This window comes from Vicia villosa, linkage group LG1, assembly GCF_029867415.1.
Source record: "Vicia villosa cultivar HV-30 ecotype Madison, WI linkage group LG1, Vvil1.0, whole genome shotgun sequence".
NCBI classification, from domain to species: Eukaryota; Viridiplantae; Streptophyta; class Magnoliopsida; order Fabales; family Fabaceae; genus Vicia; species Vicia villosa.
The window spans coordinates 52,809,958-52,831,280 of NC_081180.1; the positions used below are offsets into that span (position 1 = coordinate 52,809,958).

General features: G+C 32.9%; 1 protein-coding gene, 1 long non-coding RNA gene and 1 pseudogene across 3 annotated transcripts; all 3 read right to left on the reverse strand.

Moving 5' to 3' along the window:
- Positions 1-884: 884 nt before the first annotated feature.
- Positions 885-5,690, reverse strand: LOC131606282 (uncharacterized). The gene is made up of 7 exons (XM_058878534.1): positions 5,465-5,690; positions 5,298-5,360; positions 3,832-4,459; positions 3,551-3,730; positions 2,791-3,469; positions 2,243-2,671; positions 885-2,087 (listed from the first exon to the last, which is right to left on the reverse strand). The coding sequence occupies exons 3-7, from the start codon at positions 4,441-4,443 to the stop codon at positions 1,252-1,254; spliced, it is 2,736 nt and encodes a 911-aa protein (XP_058734517.1). The 5' UTR covers positions 4,444-4,459; positions 5,298-5,360; positions 5,465-5,690; the 3' UTR covers positions 885-1,251.
- Positions 5,691-9,496: 3,806 nt separating this feature from the next.
- LOC131637486 (subtilisin-like protease Glyma18g48580) lies at positions 9,497-14,310 on the reverse strand (annotated as a pseudogene).
- A 10-nt stretch (positions 14,311-14,320) lies between these two features.
- Positions 14,321-15,850, reverse strand: LOC131637935 (uncharacterized). Of its 2 annotated transcripts, none has more exons than XR_009294542.1 (5): positions 15,469-15,850; positions 15,282-15,330; positions 15,072-15,191; positions 14,813-14,972; positions 14,321-14,497 (listed from the first exon to the last, which is right to left on the reverse strand). It is a non-coding gene; the product is annotated as an uncharacterized LOC131637935 (long non-coding RNA). The 2 variants fall into 2 exon arrangements; XR_009294541.1 differs by having other exon boundaries at positions 14,321-14,607.
- Positions 15,851-21,323: the final 5,473 nt, after the last annotated feature.

Genomic DNA, 21,323 nt, shown 5'->3' on the forward strand with positions numbered 1-21,323 from the left:
TCTTGACATCCTTCTTTTCTTTTTCCAATTTTTTTATAATTTTTTTTCTATTTTTCATTCTTTTTTTCTTCTTTTTCTCCCAAACCTTGAAACATCACAACTTATATTGATCAACTCCACACAACCTCATTCAAGACTCCTTCAACCCTTTGATTAAGGTCATCATTTTGTTTTTCATTTATAGGCTTGTAATGAGTTAATCACAAAAAAAAAAAGGGATAAATAGGCTTAAAGGAGTTTCAAACAAGGGATGATATCAAAAAAAATGTTGTGACACCAAATAATCCGGGAGACACGTCATCAAAAGTGATACGGGACAAAAAATATCAAGATAAATAAGAATAAAAAAAAAGAAGTTTCAATTAAAAAACTAAGAGTAAAAAAAAATTGAACCACCAAAAATACATTTGAAACAAATATATAATATTATAAGTCATTTTAAAATAAAAATTTTGATAGAGATGAATTTCAATAAAAAATTTGGCGTTTGTGAAAAACGTTTATCTAGCTAAAGCTTGTTACATAAATTTTCGAAGGGGTACTGTTTAATTAAAAAAACTACTCTACAAGGTTATTCTAAGGTCATTAAAAATTAATATTCTACAAATAAATAACTAACATTAAATTACTTTATTTCAAAAATTTAAAAAGAATAATTATTCATGTACAATAACCAAAATCATTTCTAATATAACCTTCAGTGGATGATTTATGTCATTTCTAATATAACCATAAGTGCCATTTGAGGTCTTGTCTTTTCCCTTTACCAGTTCTTTTCATTCTAAAACATATACTTACTCTTGATGTTGGCCGTTAACCATGCTGCTTCAAATCCCTTTCCATCTTTATAAACCTGATACATAAGATTGCTTCAGTTAGCCAATAATAGTAAGTAAAGTTCAGAATAGCAGAACCTAATAATCAACAAAGTAATCCCGATAACAAATAACCCAAAAAAAAATAAATTCAGCAGTCATGAATCCAACTAATTTATCTAAACCACTAAAAGAAAGGAAAAGGGTTATTAAAACAACCTCTATATGTGAGCCCTCTTTTATGTTATTTTCCTCCAGATTCAGGAAGCACGTCATTGGGATTGACTAAAATAGAAACCCTGCAGCCCCTTGATTCATTTGAAATATTTCCATCAACTGAACTCACATGGTCTAGTGACATCTCATTATGCACCTTCTGAAAGGGTGACTCCTGAGTTGCAGCAATCTGCTTCCCCATTACCATAGATGAGAAATTTCAGATAGAAATTTGATAGGTTTCTGGTCTGTCGACTTTGTCAACATTCATCGGAGAAGATTCTTGGAATGTCTTCCAATAACCCCCTGGACCAGCTTCCACCAAGCCACTTAACGGCGAAGGATCACCCATGGTGACAATCCTTCCAGCCTGTGATACAGCTTCTTCTGCCAGCTCAGCAGCCTTCACAATAGCCTCCACATTTTCGGCTCGTTTAATGGCAAATGAAGCAGCTTTGAATCTCTTTCTTGAAGCTTCCATTGCAGTACCAATAATAGAACTAGAGTTTTTGATTCCACTTGCACTCTTTAAGATGGAAGCAGGGGTTGCTTTTCCCAAGTTACTCATTCCCTCCGAAAAATAAGTTCCGCAAGAACTCTCATGACCAGAAAAGATCAATGCTTCATCAGCCATCAGTTTTGCTTGCAGTGAAGCATTTGACCCAACACTGGCAGCTGCAGCAATAGATAGAGGAGATACAGACTCAACAGATTTTTCAACAGTAGTTAATGGCACATTCACAACAGGGGTTGCAGTAGCATCAGCGGGAGACATATGGTTGCTGACAACAGGAGTTGATACTAGGTGGGATTGCAAATGCATAGACATGTGGTCAAGATCCTCAACCTCTGTCGTAACATTTTTCCTTTTTTTGGACTTTGGATCACAAGAATGCCGGGCAGATGATACCGTCGCATTGCTTGTATTAATCAGAGGAGTAGTTTGCAGAAATACAGTTTGTAGACCTACATCAGAAGCTTGCAAATTAGGTGGGACATTCTTAATGCTAGAGGAAGGAGCAGAAGTTCCTTTGATTGAACAGGACTTAATTGTATCTGTGACAGGTGATGCAGAAAGATAAATAAGGTGGCAGGCTTAATATGTGTAACAAGATGCTCTAACATTTAAGAATAGTTACATATTGACAATGTGTTCTTAGGTAGAGGTGCACAATATTGGAAAGGAACCATAAGTATATATTAAAGATTACCTGATAATTTCGAGTATGGCTTGTCATGATGCTCTTGAATTGCCTCCTTATCATCCTTAATAGAAGAAACAGCAACCTCATCACCCTGTTTTTCCATTGAATCACATAGAGCATCAACCACACTAGCTTCTTTTGCACAGTCATGATCAACCATAACACTTTGTATTTCTTGAGGTTCATCAATACTTTCAGTAGCACTAGTATCAAGATTATGCAGACAGCTGTTGTCTGTCTCCCATAATAAGTGTCCAGTATTGTTGGAATTATTTTTATTTTTGTTTCCAACGACAGGACAATGATTAACTTCCAGTTCAGTAAACCCATCAGGAAGAGAAATGCCTGCTTCCTCAACTATTTGGGCTTCAAAATCTTCCTTTTCATCAACAGAAGCATAGCCAACATGCATCATCATCTCAAGCTCAGGGTCATCTGTAAGGAAAATGATATAAGATGCAAAGAAACATTGAAGATAAGATGCAAAGAAATATTGAAGATAAACCTTAAAACAAGATAGATTAATAATCTTGTTTGGAAAGTTAGAAACATACCAAGCAGTGATCTTCTATTCAAAATACTACTATCTCGATGAGGCTCAAATTGGGTATCTGCATGAATAGATGTCTCGGGTTGATCATCAACATGTACTACTGAATCTACATCCCTAGAGATAGAAGTCTCAGTTTGATCAACCATAAGAATATCTACATGACCCTCAGGTTGATCCTCCATAACATTCTCTACATTCCTCCAAGTTTGATTAACCATAAATGTCTTGGGTAGATCAACATGTACTGAGGAATCTACATCCCTAGAGTTAGAAGCCTCAGGTTGATCAACCATAACATTATCAACATGCCTATCGGGTTGATTATCCATAACATTCTCTAAATGCCTCCCGAGTCGATCAACACTACCATTGTCTTCATGCCCCTGCAGATAGTTGATTACCAGCCTCCCTTCATTCCACTGTTGAAGCTCGAAATCAGATAAAAACGTTTGGGCAGTCGGTCCCCTGTTACCTTTTCTTTTCTTGTATATGGGTGGTTTCCACATTAATTGATTAACATCTACCACCTCAAGTTCTTCAAATTGCTTGTGGACATAATGAGGTGTATGGTAATGTACGGCACTCATACAACAAATTGGGGCCAAAAGCAGCTTGTATATTTTCTGATCCCTCAGTATAGGACGATGAAGATCTAATTTGTACGGCTTCCAACATATTTGCTAATGAGAAAAATTAAAAATTAAACCATGTACAGTACCTTTGAAATTCTATTGGTGAAGGAAACAATAAAATTGACTTACCTCCTCAGTAAGAGTGTCTAGTATTTTCTGTACTTTGCTTAGGTAAGTGGGTTTGTGGTTGTAGGAAATTGTGCTTACCGCCTCCACAACTGGAAGCAGCAAAGGTACTTGTTGCCCATCCAAGTTTAGATTGAGATCAATAGCTTCTCCCAAATCTGGAATGCGGATAAGAAAAAATGCCTGCAAAAAGTAAAATTTCATAAAACTTAAACTGCAGTTGAGTACGGCAAAATTGGTTTAATATTTTCTACAATTTAATTAAAAAAAAAATGTCAACTTACCAATACAACCCAAAGGTTGCCATCGATTACAATTTTTTGCTTATCAACCTTCCATTTGCAAATACCACTGTACAGGAATGCGAGAAGAGACGCTCCCCATGCATAGTTGTCAACTTCCTCAAGTCTTTCAACATAGTTGACAAAATCTCCCTTTATAGTGTGCGAGTCACCGGTGGGGATAACAACGCAGGCAATTAACACCAGTAGAGCTGCCTTCACTCTAGTATCAATATCAAGATTTGAATTGCCCGCCAGCTCCTTCAGCCTCTTAATACTGCAAGGCTTTTTGTTGTTGATTCCAAAAACACGTTCGAAAGCCCCATTTTCTTTAGAAGCTTTCATAATTGGTTTGCCCCGAATGGGCAAACCAGTTATGTATAAAATGTCTTCCAAAGTAACAGCAAGTTTATGCCCGTTGATTTCGAAAAGGTTTTTCTCATGATCATAGTAACTTAATAGTTCCTCCACTAATGGAACTAGCAAGTCTGATTTAACAACTGGTAGTATGTCAAAGAGACAAATATTTCTTCTTTTGACCTCCTCTATGATGTCTTGAAGAGATTTGTTTAGATCAAAAATAGTCGGTAGCTTGTTACATCCTTTGGTTGCCATTGCTCTATGGATGGATCTGAAATCATGAAAAACAACATTAAAATAAAGTCGTGCAACTTTAGAGATCCGAATTAAGCATATTGCAAATTAGACCAATTAAGATCCCAAAACAAATTATTTAGTCGATATCATTTACACTTGTGAAATGCTAAACAGTGCACGTGGACAATGATTAAGGAAACAAAAATGATAATATAATCTTGAAAGTAGTGCATGTAATGCCTCAAAATTTTAAAAAGAATATTTTCTACTTAAATAAGCTTAAGCCATCAGCTAGTTTTTCAGCTATCAGGTGGCTTATAACCTCCTTTTCTCTTTCTCGATGAATAATCTCATTTGTTAACAATGTGGCATAAAACATAGATTCCATTCACAGATTTCCAACTGAATGTGAGAAAATATTATAAATTACAATTGATGCGTCAAAAAAACTGATTTGGACATTGAATATTCTCCAAAAATAATCGTACTTGCCTATTACTCATATGAAAATTATATTCCTACTTTGTAAGTACACTAAGGGGTACACAAAGGGGATGTTTAGGAGTTGAGTTTTGGAGAGTTTTGGAGGAAGGGTTTTGGAGGGTTATGCCTATATCTTTAAAATGTGTGATATTTTTAAAATGTGTCTAATATTTTTAAAAAGTTTAAAAAACAATATACTACATTAGCATATAAAATTATATTGTTTTTTAAATTTACAAAAAAAATACCAAACACATTTTAAAATATAGATGCAATCCTATAAAATCTTCCCCTCCAAAACTCTCTAAAAACAAACTCCCAAACAGTCCCCAAAGGATTAGACATTTCATCAACGTTAATATGGGAATAATTAAGTCTAGAGATGCAACCTCTCTCCGTTCGGCAAAGAAATCCAGCTTCTTTTGATCTATCACCTATTCTCCAATCACCTACTGCATCAACAATTCATTCATTGCGAGTGTAAAATGAACCACTCAAACAAAAACAATATTTTGATTAAAAAAATAGAACAGAATAGTAAAAAGGTGGATGATACCTCTGTGGTGGTTTTTTGAGTTCCAGCGGATCGAATTAGGATTCAGGTGAGGAAAGGGAAAGGGCGGTAGATGGAGTAGTGAGAGAAAAGTAGAAATGGAAATGACGCCAACAGAAAGAGAGTGAGTGTAATCCATCGAGATTTATAGCAGCAGTAAATGAGATCAATGAGTTTTGGAAGAAAGACAAAGAAACGGTGCACGCGAGAGAACGAGGAGAGTGAATGAGGAGAGAGACGAGGTTAACGCAGAAAAAGAGAAAAATATGGAGGGGAATGCTTCATATACCCCATTTTTTAAAAACAACACTCAATATACCTAGTTTTAAAAATAAATAAAAAACCCACTTTACTTAATTTTTCAACTCCCCATTAGTTCATTGGCCGAGGATGCATTTCATTCAATTGTGATGGGAGTCTTAAAAATATGTTTTTTTTTAAGAGTTGCATAGTGCAGTTTTTTTAAGACTTTTCAAAAATATGTTTTTTTTTAAGAGTTGCATAGTGCAGTTTTTTTAAGACTTTTCAAAAATATGTTTTTTTTTTAATTCTAAAATTGAATGATATATTAGGTCTCTACTACAATATACTCCTTTCGTTTCATAAGGAATGGTCTATTTGAAATAAAATAATGTCTTAAAATAAATAATTTATTTCAATTTCTAATACACTTTTCCAATTCACTTTAATTAATTAAAATTTTATCATTTTCAATATATCATAGGGATATTATAATAAAAATATTATTCTCTCTCGTACTCTTATACATTTTTCTTAATATGTATGAAATGATTCAATAAATTACTCACGGTGGGATGGAGAGAGTCCATACTTCAAGGAACTAACTATTTTTATATACATTATGTTACAACAAGCCTCTAAGAATAAAAAATTTAAATAACAATGTTTAAAAAAAAAATTACTAAAAAAACAAGTTTTTTAAAAAATTTACCAAAGTGTCTAGGTTTTGCAGGACCCCCTAGAGTGTGCGCCAAACCATTTGGCGCATTAGTACAAATTTTTTTAAATTAGCCAATTCATTTGGCGTATAAGTGCTAGAAAAATGTAAAAAAAAAGAAAAAGAAAAAGAAACTTGTACATTGGCGCCAAACCATTTGGCGCATACACCTACTTTTATTACTAATGCGCCAATTCATTTGACGCATACTCCAGGGGGTCTTGCAAAACCTAGACACTTTCGTAAATTTTCTAAAATACTTATTTTTTTGGTAAATTTTTTTTTAAACCTTGTTATTTAAATTTTTTTTCCAGCCTCTAATGCCCATCTTTCACCAATCAAATATTAGCTTTAATTTCTATTCAACATATGTTATTTTCATATTGAGCTTGTTGAAACATTATTTTAAATACACTTAAAAAACTATAGTATATAGTATACCCGTGCGAGTTGGTATGGTACGTGCACAATTACCAGAAATATTTAATATTGATAAAATTTTAATCAAATTATATAAATTTTAAGAATCTTTTTTTAAAAAAAAAAAATCTTTAGAATTAAGTATTTTAAAATCATAAAACCTGCAATAATAACAACATAGCTTTTATTAATATTCATTTTTTCTCGTAAATAGTTTTCCTACAAATAGTGATATTATATAAATTTTAGAAGGAATTGTGACATTTTCCTTTTGACAATTAGAAATCTTATAAGAACATCTTTAATGGTACTAGTATATAATCCGCTCGTTATGTGGTAATTCTGTAATATATTGTTGTTATTGTTTATGAAATTTTAAACTTCATCAAAAGAAATTATCATTGTTTCGTTTGTAGAGTGTTTTTCGAATGATTTTAATTATTATATATAATTTTATAAAAATATATTTGAGAAAAAGTTGAATTTTAAAAATAATAAAAGAATATAATAACTTTAGAATATTTTTTTAAGATTAGAAATGAGAAACCTACTTAACGTCTGATTATAATTATGAGTTTTTTCATTAATAATTATTAAGATAATAATGATGTTTTCAATTGGGAGATTTAAAAAAATTAATTGGTAATTGGTAGAATTTTTTGAGAATGACACATAAGTTAATTAATTGGTAGAATTTTGTGAGGATGATACATAAGTATGAAACTAGTGTCTTACCCGTGCGTTCACACGGGTACCCGTTGTTTTCGCGCATTGTGGTTGAGAAAAATAAAAGGTATTAGTAAATGATTAAAATGGAAAAGTTATAAAAATAATAATATTATAAGAATTGAATAGTAAAAATAAAAAATAATTAAGAAAATAAAGTTTATATTGTTTTAGATTGAATAATATATGTAAGGATGCATTTAAAAAATGTAGAGGACCCATTAAAAAATAATTGATTTTAAATAAAAGAATAATTAAGTGTCATTTTATTGGTATGCAATAAAAATTGGAAAGATCAATTATTTGACTTAAATTGTTATTGTTTTACCGACGGTTTAACAAAATGTGGTCTGCATAAAGAATAGACAACAGAATATCGATTGTCCAATGCAATAAAGTTAGTCATATTTTTTTTTTTGCTTTATAGCACCGGTTTAGTCCGGTTCGGGGGCGAGTTCTGGCATCAAGTGGTTTCATCCCCCTCCCGATCGCAGTTGCGGGGGATCGAACTGTGGTTCTCCCTACCAAGCCCAGCGCCAATCACCACTGGACCAACTAACGATTGGTAAAGTTAGTCATATTTACTTTCAACATACTAACATCACTTCCCGTTAATATTGAATATGTTAATTAATAACTCCATGTTCCTGTTAATATTCAATAGTTTGATCAATAACTTCATGTTTCCATTAATATACAATATTTTGATAAGTAACTTAATGTTTTCGTCAATATTCAATATTTTGATCAGTAACTTCATGTTTTCGTTAATATTCAATATTTTAATTTTTAACTTTATATTCCCGTTTTTATTCAATACTTTGATCAGTAATTTCACGATCCCGTTAATATTAATATTTTGATCAATAATTTCATGTTTCTGCTAATATTAATATTTTAAACAATAATATATATTTGTTTATATATATATATATATATATATATATATATATATATATATATATATATATATATATATATATATATATATATATATATATATATATATATATACACTATTTTTGTTTAGGAATTATTGTCATAATTTCATATTTTCGTTAATATTCAATTTTTTGATCAGTAACTTCATGTTCCCGTTAATATTCGGTAATTTTGATCAGTAACTTCATGTTCACGTTAATATTCAATATTTTGATCAATAATTTCATTTCCCGTTAATATTAATATTTTGATAAATAATTTCATGTTTCTGTTAATACTCAATATTTTTATCAATAACTTCATGATCCCGTTAATATTCAATATTTTGATTAGTAACTTCATGTTTCCGCTAATATTAATATTTTGATCAGTAACTTCATATTCCTGTTAATATTCAATATTATTTATCAATAACTTTATGTTCCCGTTATTAGTAAATTCATGTTTCCGTTATTATTCAATATTTTAATCAGTAACTTCATGTTCCCGTTAATATTCAATATTTTGATGAGTAATTTAATATTCCCGTTAATATTCAATTTTTTCACTAACTTCATGTTCCCGTTAATATTAATTGTTTAAAATCAATTTAAAAATCAAATATATTATTTCATATATATAAATATTTGAATCAATCATATAATTATTCCTATATATAAATAATTTTGTTTTGGAATTATCTATAAAAATATTTAAATCAATAGTAAATTTATTCTTGCTATTATTCAATATTTAATTAAATGTGTTGAGATCGGTATCAAATACGCGTACCATATAACTACCCGTATGAACTTGACCGATTAAAATTTTAAATTTTATAAAAAAGAAACAAATAAGAGTATTTGAACAAATAAATTCAGTTTCAATACTCTTATCAATATCATTTATTAATTTATAATTTATTACAAAACAGTTTAATTAAATTTAAAATTTTAAAATTAATTTGACTTAAATTTGTAAATAATGATATGTTTGATGTTTAAAAAAAAATTGAAGCATATACATACTTAACAATTTATTAAAATCATGGAAGTCAAATCATAAATTGCATTCTTTATGATCTAAAAAGTTCACCTAGTCTTAATGTGAAAATTCTAGCTGCTTATAATAAATTCATTGTCCCAATTAAAGAGAGTTATACATCCAATAGAGATCAAGTAGAAGCTTTATTATACTATAAAAGTCATGTCTTTCATATTTCTTCATGTCTTTCCTACTTTGCTAGTAATTCCTTTTTAATCAGTTGTGGCGAGAGAAGACAAAGAATAGATTGTGCAAGGGGTTGGGTAGAAACTTCAGCAACAACCGTCTTCAAAGCAATGCTAGCAGTGTCCCGATGTTGATCCTTCCCATTTAGTATTTTTTCACACAATTGACTGCTCATTTTCACAACCTTTGCCTCATTCATTTTCCTCACAAACGGAGCAAGGCTGGAATTATTAATTAAATGAACAAATTAAAATATCATTTATACTCTCTCAATTTATTTTCTAACACCAACCTGAATGTGGGGAATTCATAATATGAGTGAAAAGAAATACCATTTAACAGCAAGTTCAGAAACATCACCAGCAACATCATGAAGCTGTTGTATGATGATATTTTTCAATTTAACTTCAAGATCAACATCAGTGTCCCATACACAAATATACCCATCCCATTTCACCTAGGTTGTTTAACATTATAACAGAAGAGTGGAATGTATCAGCTTATAACTTAACATTTTTCTACTACTAAGATAAAATGACAAAATAAGAGTATGGAGAACAAATAAAGGAATGTATCAGCCTATCCCATTTATTTGTAATTGTTATCTCCTGCCAAAAACAGAAAATGTGTGTTAGACATTTTTTCCCTCTTATGCCCTGTCTTTCTAATAAGCTAAAAACAACTTATGTACATATCCCAAACTACTTTCATAGGATAAGCCAAATAAGTTATTCCAAACGATGTTGAATCAAGTCAGCCCCTCTCTTAATAAGGACTTGCAACCGATATATTAATAGAGAAGCATAAAAAGAAAAATGATTATTAGAGCATAACTTATTCTACAGCTTCATGCAATTGAAACATCCTCAATTTCCTGATGTTGAACTACAAATTTGATCAACATGACTACACTTATTTAAGCATTGAAAAGCTTTTCTACAATTAGGATCCACAAGCAGTTAAGTACTTGACAGCCGCAGTTCTTCAACATACAGTTCAAAGTTGAAAAACCCTTTGCTCTTAAGTTCTTCAATATTGGAACTGGACTTATATAAGCATTGATTAACAATAGTAAACAGAATCGTATATCATTAGAACGACGCCGTTTCCATGCTTCGGATACAGTCTGTACTACTTCGTATGAGTCTTACGTTATATCTAACTCGGAACTACCCAATATTTTTCCAAATATACTTCCTTTCACTTCATTATGAATATCATAGCCTCCTAATCTGTTCTTCAAATCTGGCCATGAATAACCAAACAAATCATAAATTAATTAATGAACTCTACTCACTCACTCAATCACAGAACAAAATCAAACATAGTTAGAACAAATCAGATCAACCTATCGTAATAAAACACACTATGATGTTATTGGTTATATTAAAAAACACCTCAAGTATCATATGATTAAACATAAAGAAAAATCATGTTTGTAAAATCAAGTTGAAATAGAAGACACATGCAGGACTAACAGATTAGGAATTTAAATTCCTACAATTAACAGTCAATAGAAACTTGTACAGACTGAGAATGGATCACTAACCTGGAACATCTTCAAAAACTTCACGCTTGTACCCTTTGCACCAGAAAAACAAAACGCTACCAAAAAAATCAAGAAGCATTAAACCTATAATTGTTCCAACTATGAGGCCTTTTTTTGATTCATGTGAAGAACCTGCCAAGTAAAAGAAAATAAGTTTTCTACCTGTTGCTTTTTGCTTGTGGGTAGGTGGAGGGTTAGGGAAAAAATGTAACCTTGATTTGCATTATCAGATAAGCAAAGATGCTGATAACCCACGCCACAATTCAACTTATTTCCAATGAAACTGTGATAAGAAACATAGTGAAACAAATTTCAACTGGGACATATGCAATCTAACTTATGAAAATGAAAAAATCACATGAACCTTCAGTTGTAATGTTATCAATGACCATTAGAATCATACACTACTATTTGATTAGGTTGGTAACAGTAATTTTTGTATACAATTATGAAGTTACGTAGATGCAGGTCAGGGATAGAAAGTCATTAAACCGAGCTTTAAATAAATAATCAATCCCTGCCAGGTGCTGAGCCCGTTTATAAGGTGTGAAGTTCTCTGAGCATTGAATATTATAGCATCTTGAACAAAAAGGTTAGCTGACTACATCATCATTTAAAGGAAAGAAAAGGAAGATAAATAATTAGTAGGATAATACATCGAAGATGCAGATACCTAAATGAAGATCATGTCGGTAACAGGAAAGCAATCAAACCTGGGTGATTAAGCTCAAGGCCTGTATCATTAGGAAATAAATTGCATAAGATGTCATTGTCAGGACCATCATTAGATCCTTCTATTGTACTCCTGTCTGCTAACAAAAAGCATGAGTTATTCTTAATGCATAAGAGTATACTGATGCCTGAAACAAACAATAAAAAAGTGCAAGCACACAAAGGTTTTCTGCTTCCCATCACCTGAGCTCTGCTTGATCCTTCTCAATTGCTGCTCAGCACGGAGAGGTTTTCAAACCTATACCAACTCCGCCATCCACAACACCTCCCATGGAATCAACCTCAGCATTTACAACATGAGCAGATCGAGAGTTACATTCATGCATTCCCGCCCTTAATATCTAAGAGCTTCACTTCCCATTTAATACAGAATCTGCTAATTTTGAAAGAAAAAAAAGGGCGAGTGAATAAGGCATGAATCCAATAATATAGCAATTCCAAGGACACAGACTTTTTCAACAGCCATACATTAGAAAACCAAACCACACAACAGAGATCAACGCCTACCTAAAGATCTTACGTGCATCGACTCATGCATTAGCTCGTTCTGAAGCTCCTTTAAGGAGTTCAAAGCTTGTTGACATTCAGAACTTTTTTGATGAATCAAACATGCTATTACAAAATTTACAACAAATAAAAACAAAAAAGATACACCACCGGAGTCTAGCGCAAGAGGTTGTTGCGCAGAGTATAAGTGTTGTAAAACTAAATTCTGAAGTAGGAAGAAGATAAGTAGGAATTGGGAACTCACCACCCCAACAAAAAGAGGCAGCTCCTATAGACAAAACACCTTTGCGTTTTAAAGCTTCAATTACAGGTTTTGCATCTTTAACAGCTTCATTCCCTGTTAACAGAATCTTTGCACTTGAAAGCTTCAAATTCTAAGCAAGCAAACAAATTATGTGTTTCACTCACTTTGTAGGTTGCAACTCTTGATTTTGGCGAACCACCTTTTACCGTACCGTTGCCAATATTAAATATACTTGCACCAGGTACGAAGTTTCCACCTGCCATTGATAATGCGTATGTTCAGTGGCCTACAAAGTCGCGCGCTGTATGTTGCAAATGAGGAAGCTTTCCATTGAATGATTAGTAAGCTTTGTTGAAAAATCTTGCTCCAATTAGCTTCATTTGATTGTTTAATATACAATAATTTTAGTACTATAATTTATAGTATAAAATATAATTAATCAGTGAAACATGTTAAAAGAGAACCTGTTACATGGAACTTTATTAGAACCTTTGAGTTTGTTAATTTGACATATATTACCACCACGCCATTTTGCTGGAATTGAGCCTATTCCTCTGTCACTAAAACTCGTCGATTCGGGCCAAACACCTAATGCAAACATTGATGTTAAGGATAATATATTCTAATTCTAAAGATTATAGAACATGTAGAATGTAGTAAAATTATTTTCTAGTTTAGTACCTGAATCAATGTTAGCTATGATGGTGTTTTCACCAAACCTTCCCTTTTGCCAAGCGGAGTTCATATCATTTCTGTGCAATCGAAGAAATTCCCATGAACGTGTAGTGTGCAGTTTATGCTCTTTACTCAAACACTGATACCACCTTTTCATTTTCTGCATATAAATAAATATATGTGTATGTTGAAAACAAATTTATCATTGTTATTAAGTTGAAAATATAGAACAGTAGCTAGATCTACAAAAACATACTTGCAATTTGTGCAGCTTCTTCCTCTTGAAGCATAGCTGCAAACCCATTGATTTGTTTATTGTATGAATAAATAATTTTTTCTTTTGCATTCTGCTCACTGTCACAGTCAATGATTAATTAGTTTTTATAAAAGGAAATATTACTGTAATGGTTAATTATCTTTCTTATTTTATGTACCTTCCCAAGATTGAAGCTAGTAAATCATAATGAGAAAATGTAGCAATTTGAAGGCCAGCAGAGGAAGGAGTTGGACCATGAGAATGTGCTCCCAAGTATACAATGTAACACTGTAAATTAAGATGATTCAATCGCTATACCCTTGTCAGATGAAGTTTAAGTCAGAAATTTGCCATTCATTCATAATTAAGATAAAATAAATGACATTTTGGTTCTAAAGTTACTTACATTTTTATCAATAAATATCAGTTCCAAGTAATCAATTGTCGTTGCGACACACCAATATGGCCAACAGCAACAGGATTCATCAGCATTGAGTTTGACCACTACGACATTAGTCCCTGAATATTCAGCGGCCTCTGTATTGAAATCCCCTATTCTCTCTCGATTGCGAGTTCCCTCCTCACTTCTTCCTCCAATTCCATCCTCCGCAAAAAAAGATCGCAAATCGAATCACAATTTGAAAGTAAAGGAAACAATGAATGAGAGAGAGACCTTATTGTCGAGAAAAAGGAGGACATCTTGAGGGAGAGGCTTGAATTTGTGATAAACACGACCAATAACTATAGTAACAATACCTTCGACGGTTCCAACAGCAGATCTCAAAGATCCCGAATTCTGTTTTGCATAATCATAAAGACTGGACATGCAAACAAAAGCATGAATAGCAGCAATTCTCACAAACCCAAGATACTTCAGTTATTGTTCTTGATGATGATCATTATCATCTATCTTATTCTCTATCTCTTTCTGCATGAATTCAATGTTTATTAATCTCACAAGATCTAATAATATAGGTTCAATAACGAAGGTTCAAGGACTTTCAGAGAGATCAAATAACTCTCCAGAAGAATATAAAACAGTGTTATCAGCATGCTAAGACAAAATATTAAACAATTTAAACAGAGTGAACTTCACGAAATGGATCTCAATTCCAGAAATTACAAAAACTCACCATCAAAATCAGCAAAGTGTGTAGATCAAGTGCATCGTTCAGTTGAAACTGTTCCAGAACTGCAACCTTCTGTTTCGTTGAGGTCGCTACCGTCAAAACGGATTTTCACCGCTATAGCTATCCATTTCACCTTACAATCTGCTTTCATCTTATTCTTCTTCTGCAATATAATAGTGAATTAATCAAACAGTGAGGTGATGGGAAGATGAAAAGAGATGACTACACTAAGAGAATAGAAATTGCCCATGGCCCGACGAACCGATGTGTGGCCAGTATCAAGAATAATTATCGATGGAATCATCCACTTTTCCGCTATAAGGCGAGACCTTGATAATGCTTCTATGCCGAAACATGTCGTCACCGAATCAAAGCATTATACCTGAGCAGACTCAAGATAAAAGGTATTATAAAGATTAACAAAGTACCTACTTTATTTACAATGTGCCTCTTACATGAGAATATATTTTACCTCTCGACAGCATATCATCAAGCCAAGTGTGGTTGGTGTAACCACCTTACTGCACACACAGAATTGGGAGTTAAAAGAAAAGTCAAGAATTCAAACTTAATGCCACGGTCTCACCATCCCTAACCCTAATCACATTGCACTAAAAAAATTCAAAAAGAATCTATCTAATCTGCATCAAACAACAAACCTTATCTGAAAATTTCAAAAAACAAACGTTATCTGAAAATTCAAACAAAACCCAATAATTGCTTCGATCAGGGTGTGAATGGAAGCTTGTTGGCGGATCCGCGTGAATCTGATGTCGCAACCGTGATTTTCTGATGATGTCGTTGTATATCAGATTACAATCGTTGCTGCTGAAGATTTGTTACCGATGACGGTGCTCCGCACGTTGTGAATCTGTTGCGGTCCAATGATGAATTTGTGGTGATGGTTGTGATGAGGGTTGATGAAAGGTTGTGTGAAATACTGTATTTGATTTAGGGTTAAAATTTGGGGAAGATGAATGTGGAGAGTAGTAACCGCTGGAAATTTGTAACGTGAAATGAATTGATGAAGAGAATTCGGAGGAAGTTTGTAACGTGAAATGAATAGGAGAAAGAGGATACTTAGTAACTGCAATTTGAGAAGTGTAACCGTAGCATGAGCATAAAATTGAGAAAAGTGACGTGGAAAATTGAGAGAAGAGTTGCTGATGTGGATAGCCTAAGAAAGTCCCAAATGGTAGACTTTTCTTATATGATAGATTAAGGTTTTTTTTTTAAGATTGTCATAATGACAACCTTAGATTTATATTAAGTATATAGATTATCCATCTTTTTATTCTTTTTGAGATCCATTGAGCCATTATATCTTGAAGCAACTCATCCAATTTTCATTTCAATAGTGCAACTCTAAAGAACTCACATTGAGTCTCACAACTTTATTTTATATATTAATATTTTATTTTTATTAAATAAAATAATATTTAAAATAATATTTTTTTATTTCAAACTAGTAGAAAATCCAAGGGAGAAAGTCCATTTAATATTTTTTTATTCAAAGCAACGGTAGCATTGCATTGCTACATTCCAAAAGCTGTCAAACTTCAACAACAACATATTCAATTTCATGTGTGACAGGTGGCGAACAAGCAAAAGAAATAAGTCATTGGAGTTGATCTAAGAGCATCTCTAATGGTGCAACTTACATTTGAATTCTTTATGAGATCCACTAAGCCACATCATATTAAAAGAATTTATTTAATTTTAACTTTAATAAAAATCTGATATGGGTCCCACAACTTTACCTCATAACTTGATTTGATTGGGTACTACAATCTTTTAGTTGTTTCATTGCAATGCAACTTTATTATGACATATGGCAAATTTTTTAAATATTTAATTATTAAATTAATGGTACATGTGAAGAATTCAATAAAAGAAATTACCATTGAAGATGGTCTAAGTATTCCTGCATGTGTCTAGTTGAAATTTTCTGAGAAACTTTTTAACTTTCAAATGATTAAAAGGCCTTATAATTTTTCTTTTCAAGCCAATCCTTTTTACGTTTCCATAATCTATGGTAGTTTGCTCACCAGTTTAATGGGCACAATTAGACCACGCCTTAAACTTGTTTTTAACTCTTTTTTGGTCTGTATATAAGAGGGAACACAACTCTAAAGAGTTTAAGTAGACTGAATTTGAAGCCAAAGTTTATTTTGCATGTGCTACATACATATTCATATTAAGAAAAAAGATCACCTTCATAACAAAAAACAGAATGCTGCAACCATTTAACCATAAATAATTTGGTCATCTATAATAGAACAAAACATGCTTTGTAGTTCTACAATCATGAATAAATACATTCAGGGAAGAAAAAAAATACCAATTTCCTATCTCTTGTTTTTCAAAAGGAGAAGGCAAAATATTCATGCGAGAATTTCATATTGATTGATGAAAATAATTTTCATCAATCACCCAATCATATTAATGCAAATCCAGCAGAACCAAGTAAAAGATATGTTTAGGAAGTTATCTAATTAAAATGTTTACACAGAAAAGCAAGCACAACATGTATATTCAAGCCCCTCAGATGGAGGTTCAACAACACAATGAGCATCAGCCGCCATTGCCGGAGAAACATAAGCACCGACACCTATGATACTTGAAGAGGTACCACCAAGTAACGCTGATCCACTATTACCGACACTGCTTACAAATATCGGGCGGTGTTTGTTTACCACCTAGATCTAAGTAACCCAAAGCATCAACCTTTGATATATAACACCATGCATCAACACTTCAATTTGAACTATTTTACTCAATATTTCTATTAGTTATTTTTGTTAAGAGTCCCACATCGGACAATATATGGCCTAAACATGTCCTTATAAGTGAGGGTAATCCTCACCCTACAAGCCGGTTTTGTAGGGTTGAGTTAGGCCCGACCACATTTCTTAACATGGTATCAGAGCCTCGTTTAAGATCCGGTGGGCCACCAGTTGTCTAGTCCTGGGCGTGAGGGGGTGTGTTAAGAGTCCCACATCGGACAATATATGGCCTGAACATGTCCTTATAAGTGGGGGCAATCCTCACCCTACAAGCCGGTTTTGTAGGGTTGAGTTAGGCCCGGTTCTATGGTTTCCGCTATCGGGCCACCCGCCATTTATTTCCGCGCTCCAGTTGTCTAGTCCTGGGCGTGAGAGGGTGTGTTAAGAGTCCCACATTGGACAATATATGGCTTAAACATGTCCTTATAAGTGGGGGCAATCCTCACCCTACAAGCCGGTTTTGTAGGGTTGAGTTAGGCCCAACCACATTTCTTAACAATTTTAACAAAGAACTCAAATTATCAATGTTAAAAATTGTCACTACTTGGCTCAGCTAGTAAAATATGTGTAAAATAGATAAATATTATATGATGCACTGCACCTAAGTTCCCAGTAACTTAGGAGAGCCAAGTTCCCAGTAACTTAGGAGAGCCAAAATGCTTATTAAGTAATCATCCGAAGAGCAATATTATAAGATGCACTGCACCTAAGTTCCCAATTGATATCAAGATTTGAACCCTGCAACATATAGAATAAATACAAATATAGTTGATATAATGCAGTTTACCAAAAGTCACATTTGGAGAAGATTATTCACAGTAACTGTCACAGAATCCGTACGCCGCAAGTCCTACTAAATATCAAAAGCTTTAGATTCAATATAATACATCAAGCATGCGTTTTTCTCATAATCAATGTTATCGATTCAAGATGGCAGTCCATGACATAAGCAAAAAAATAGACCAAGAATTCAGCAACCTCACTTGAATACATGTGCTTGTTGAGACCAAGATCAAATAAAACTTCAACAACACGCTTTTTCTGTAGTTGATGCTTCCATAACTTCCATTCGTTCGCAAACTCATTAAAGTGCTTCATCAGCGCTATCATCCTGAAACAGAAATTAATCAAGCATAGAGTAATATATAAAAGCAAAACATTGTGAGCAAATCCAGCATAAGTTTATTGTTCTAAAAAGAATGATCAACATGAATTCAATGTTCAAAAAAGAATGACCGGACTTTTCACAAGTAAAATTCAAAGCAACATCCAGGCCAATTAATATTGATTCGGTCACAAAACTGCAACATCTCAAGCTAAACCAAATACTATTCAAGTTTCAACTAACAGAGAATCCAACTTTAATTCATATTATGTACAGAGCAATATATGTAACAATTGACATTTTTTATTCTCATGATTGTGATTCGACTAACGCTAGCAACATGTTTCAATCTGAGATGCAGCATTGCTTTTCGACTCTTCTTCTCACTTCTGATTTGCTTTAAACCCTAAGCACCACATGCATCCCAAAAGTGAAAAAGAAATTATAGGTTTTCAATGATGGTACTAATAATTAATTGATTTCATATGGACGGCTTCTGTAGCTATTTCTGAAGGAGTGAAAAACACTTAGAAAGGGGGGGATTGAATAAGGGTTGTTTCTAAAAATGGCCGATAAAAAATAATCACACGGTTATTTTTATCCTGGTTCGTTGTTAATCAAACTACTCCAGTCCACCCCTGACAGAGTGATTTACCTCCACTGAGGATTTAATTCACTAATCAATATCTTGATTACAATGGCTTTCCACTTAGACAACTTCTAAGTCTTCTAGAGTATGCTGATCACAACTTGATCACTCTAGAAATTCCTTTTACAAAAAAGTAAACAATATTACAAGAGTTTAATGTGCTTCTTAATAAGCTATAATCACCAAGTGATTTTCTCTCAAGATTAAGTTCCAACACTCACTAAGATATTACAATATTTGTGAGGTTGAAGATGAAGTTCTTTGTCGTTTGTGTGATAACGTTTGAGAATCAATTTGGCAGCGTAAGGTTTCTTAGCGTATGTTCTATCTTTCTTCAGCATCCAGAGCTTCATTTATATAGGCAGTGAGAAAAGTGACTGTTGAGTAGCATTTAATGGTTTACGTGAATAGTACACTGCTGCATTTAATGTTTCACTCTTTTGTAAACTACCTCGAGCCTTGTTTCAACTGCTCTTGCTGACTTTTCCTTTTGTAGCTTCTAACGTTCCTTTTGTCAGTCATATTTGACGTTGTAGCTTTTTCATCTTGTACTTGCTTATGGACTCAGACTATTAGAATGACGTTTGAATATCAGAGTCTTCAGCGTTGGTGCAGTTTGTAACTTCAGTCATCAGACTTTGGAAGTTCTTTGTAGCGTGATACCATCAGATCTTCAGAGCCTTGCTTCGGATTGCCATCTTCTGATGCCTTCCCGATCATGTTCTGATTTTCTCAAGACCATCTACTAATGTCTTCCAGACCATGTTCTGATGAAGTCATCTAGATCTTCTAGGTCAGAGCTTCTGAATGCTGATTTAGTGCATACTCTTTTAGACTTTTCCTGAAATGAAAAACGTGAATAATTAGAGTATCACATTGTCTTATACAAAATTCATATATAATGTTATCATCAAAACTAGAAATATTGATCAGAACATTTCATGTTCTAACAATTCCAACTATAGTTTCATTTACATAGTACCACATAAGCGGAAGATTTAACGATTTTTTTGGATTATTTTTTATGGTTGAGCAATAGGGATAATAGTTGTTGATGTTTCAGGGAATAAAAGACGAGCTTCCATAATGAAACGAGCTGAAAGGAGGATGAAAATTCAAGAACACTAGTCTTTAGGTGAACAGTGCAAATCCCCAGAGCATTGTGCCTACTATCTCAGAGCATCGAGGTTTAAGTTGAAAAACATGTATACATGATAAAAATGATTATAATAATACAAGTCATCAACAAAGTTGATTTATTTAATTCATTAAAAAACGATATATAAACCGCTTATCATTGACACATAACACATCATTTCATTCGATCCACTTAAAAAAAAAAGACGGAAAACAAAGTAAAAACAATTTGAGATTAAAACATCAAATTATTAGAAAAAATTTCTACAATGACTAAAATAAAAGGCAAAATAGCATTCTTGGTCCCGTATGTTAACCCCGAGGTTCATTTTGGTCCCTTAACTTCAAAAAGTTTCATATTGGTCCCTTAACTCTTCAAATGGTGTCATTTTAGTCCTTTTTATCATATTAGCGACGAATTTAGCGACCAATTTTTGAGTTTTTTCGTCGCTAATATGACAAAAAAGACTAAAATGGCACCTTTTGAAAAGTTAAGGGACCAATATGAAACTTTTTAAAGTTAAAGGACCAAAATGAACCCCGAGGTTAACATACGGGACCAAAAAGGGTATTTCTCTTTACACCCCATGGATCTCTTAGACAACACGCGAAATTTCATTTATGTCCCCACCTTCCGTAGATGCATCTTTGGAAGCACCTTTTTTTAAAAAAAAAAATTGTTTACTTCCGTAGGTACATTTACGGAAGTATAATAAACTAGTGTATATGGGAAAAAAATACACATAACTTCAGTTCAGGGATATTTTCGTAGATACATACACGGAATAGTATAGCGCTACACTGATCCGTAGATGCATCTACGGAAGTATCTGATAT

Excerpts from the sequence above, each read along its gene's own strand:
- LOC131606282 (XM_058878534.1), bottom strand. The coding sequence starts at position 4,443 with ATGGCAACCAAAGGATGTAACAAGCTACCGACTATTTTTGATCTAAAC. Across the intron at positions 3,731-3,831 it reads GCAACCTTTGGGTTGTATTG|GCATTTTTTCTTATCCGCAT; the intron begins GTAAGTTGACAT and ends TACTTTTTGCAG. Across the intron at positions 2,088-2,242 it reads GCCATACTCGAAATTATCAG|ATACAATTAAGTCCTGTTCA; the intron begins GTAATCTTTAAT and ends CACCTGTCACAG.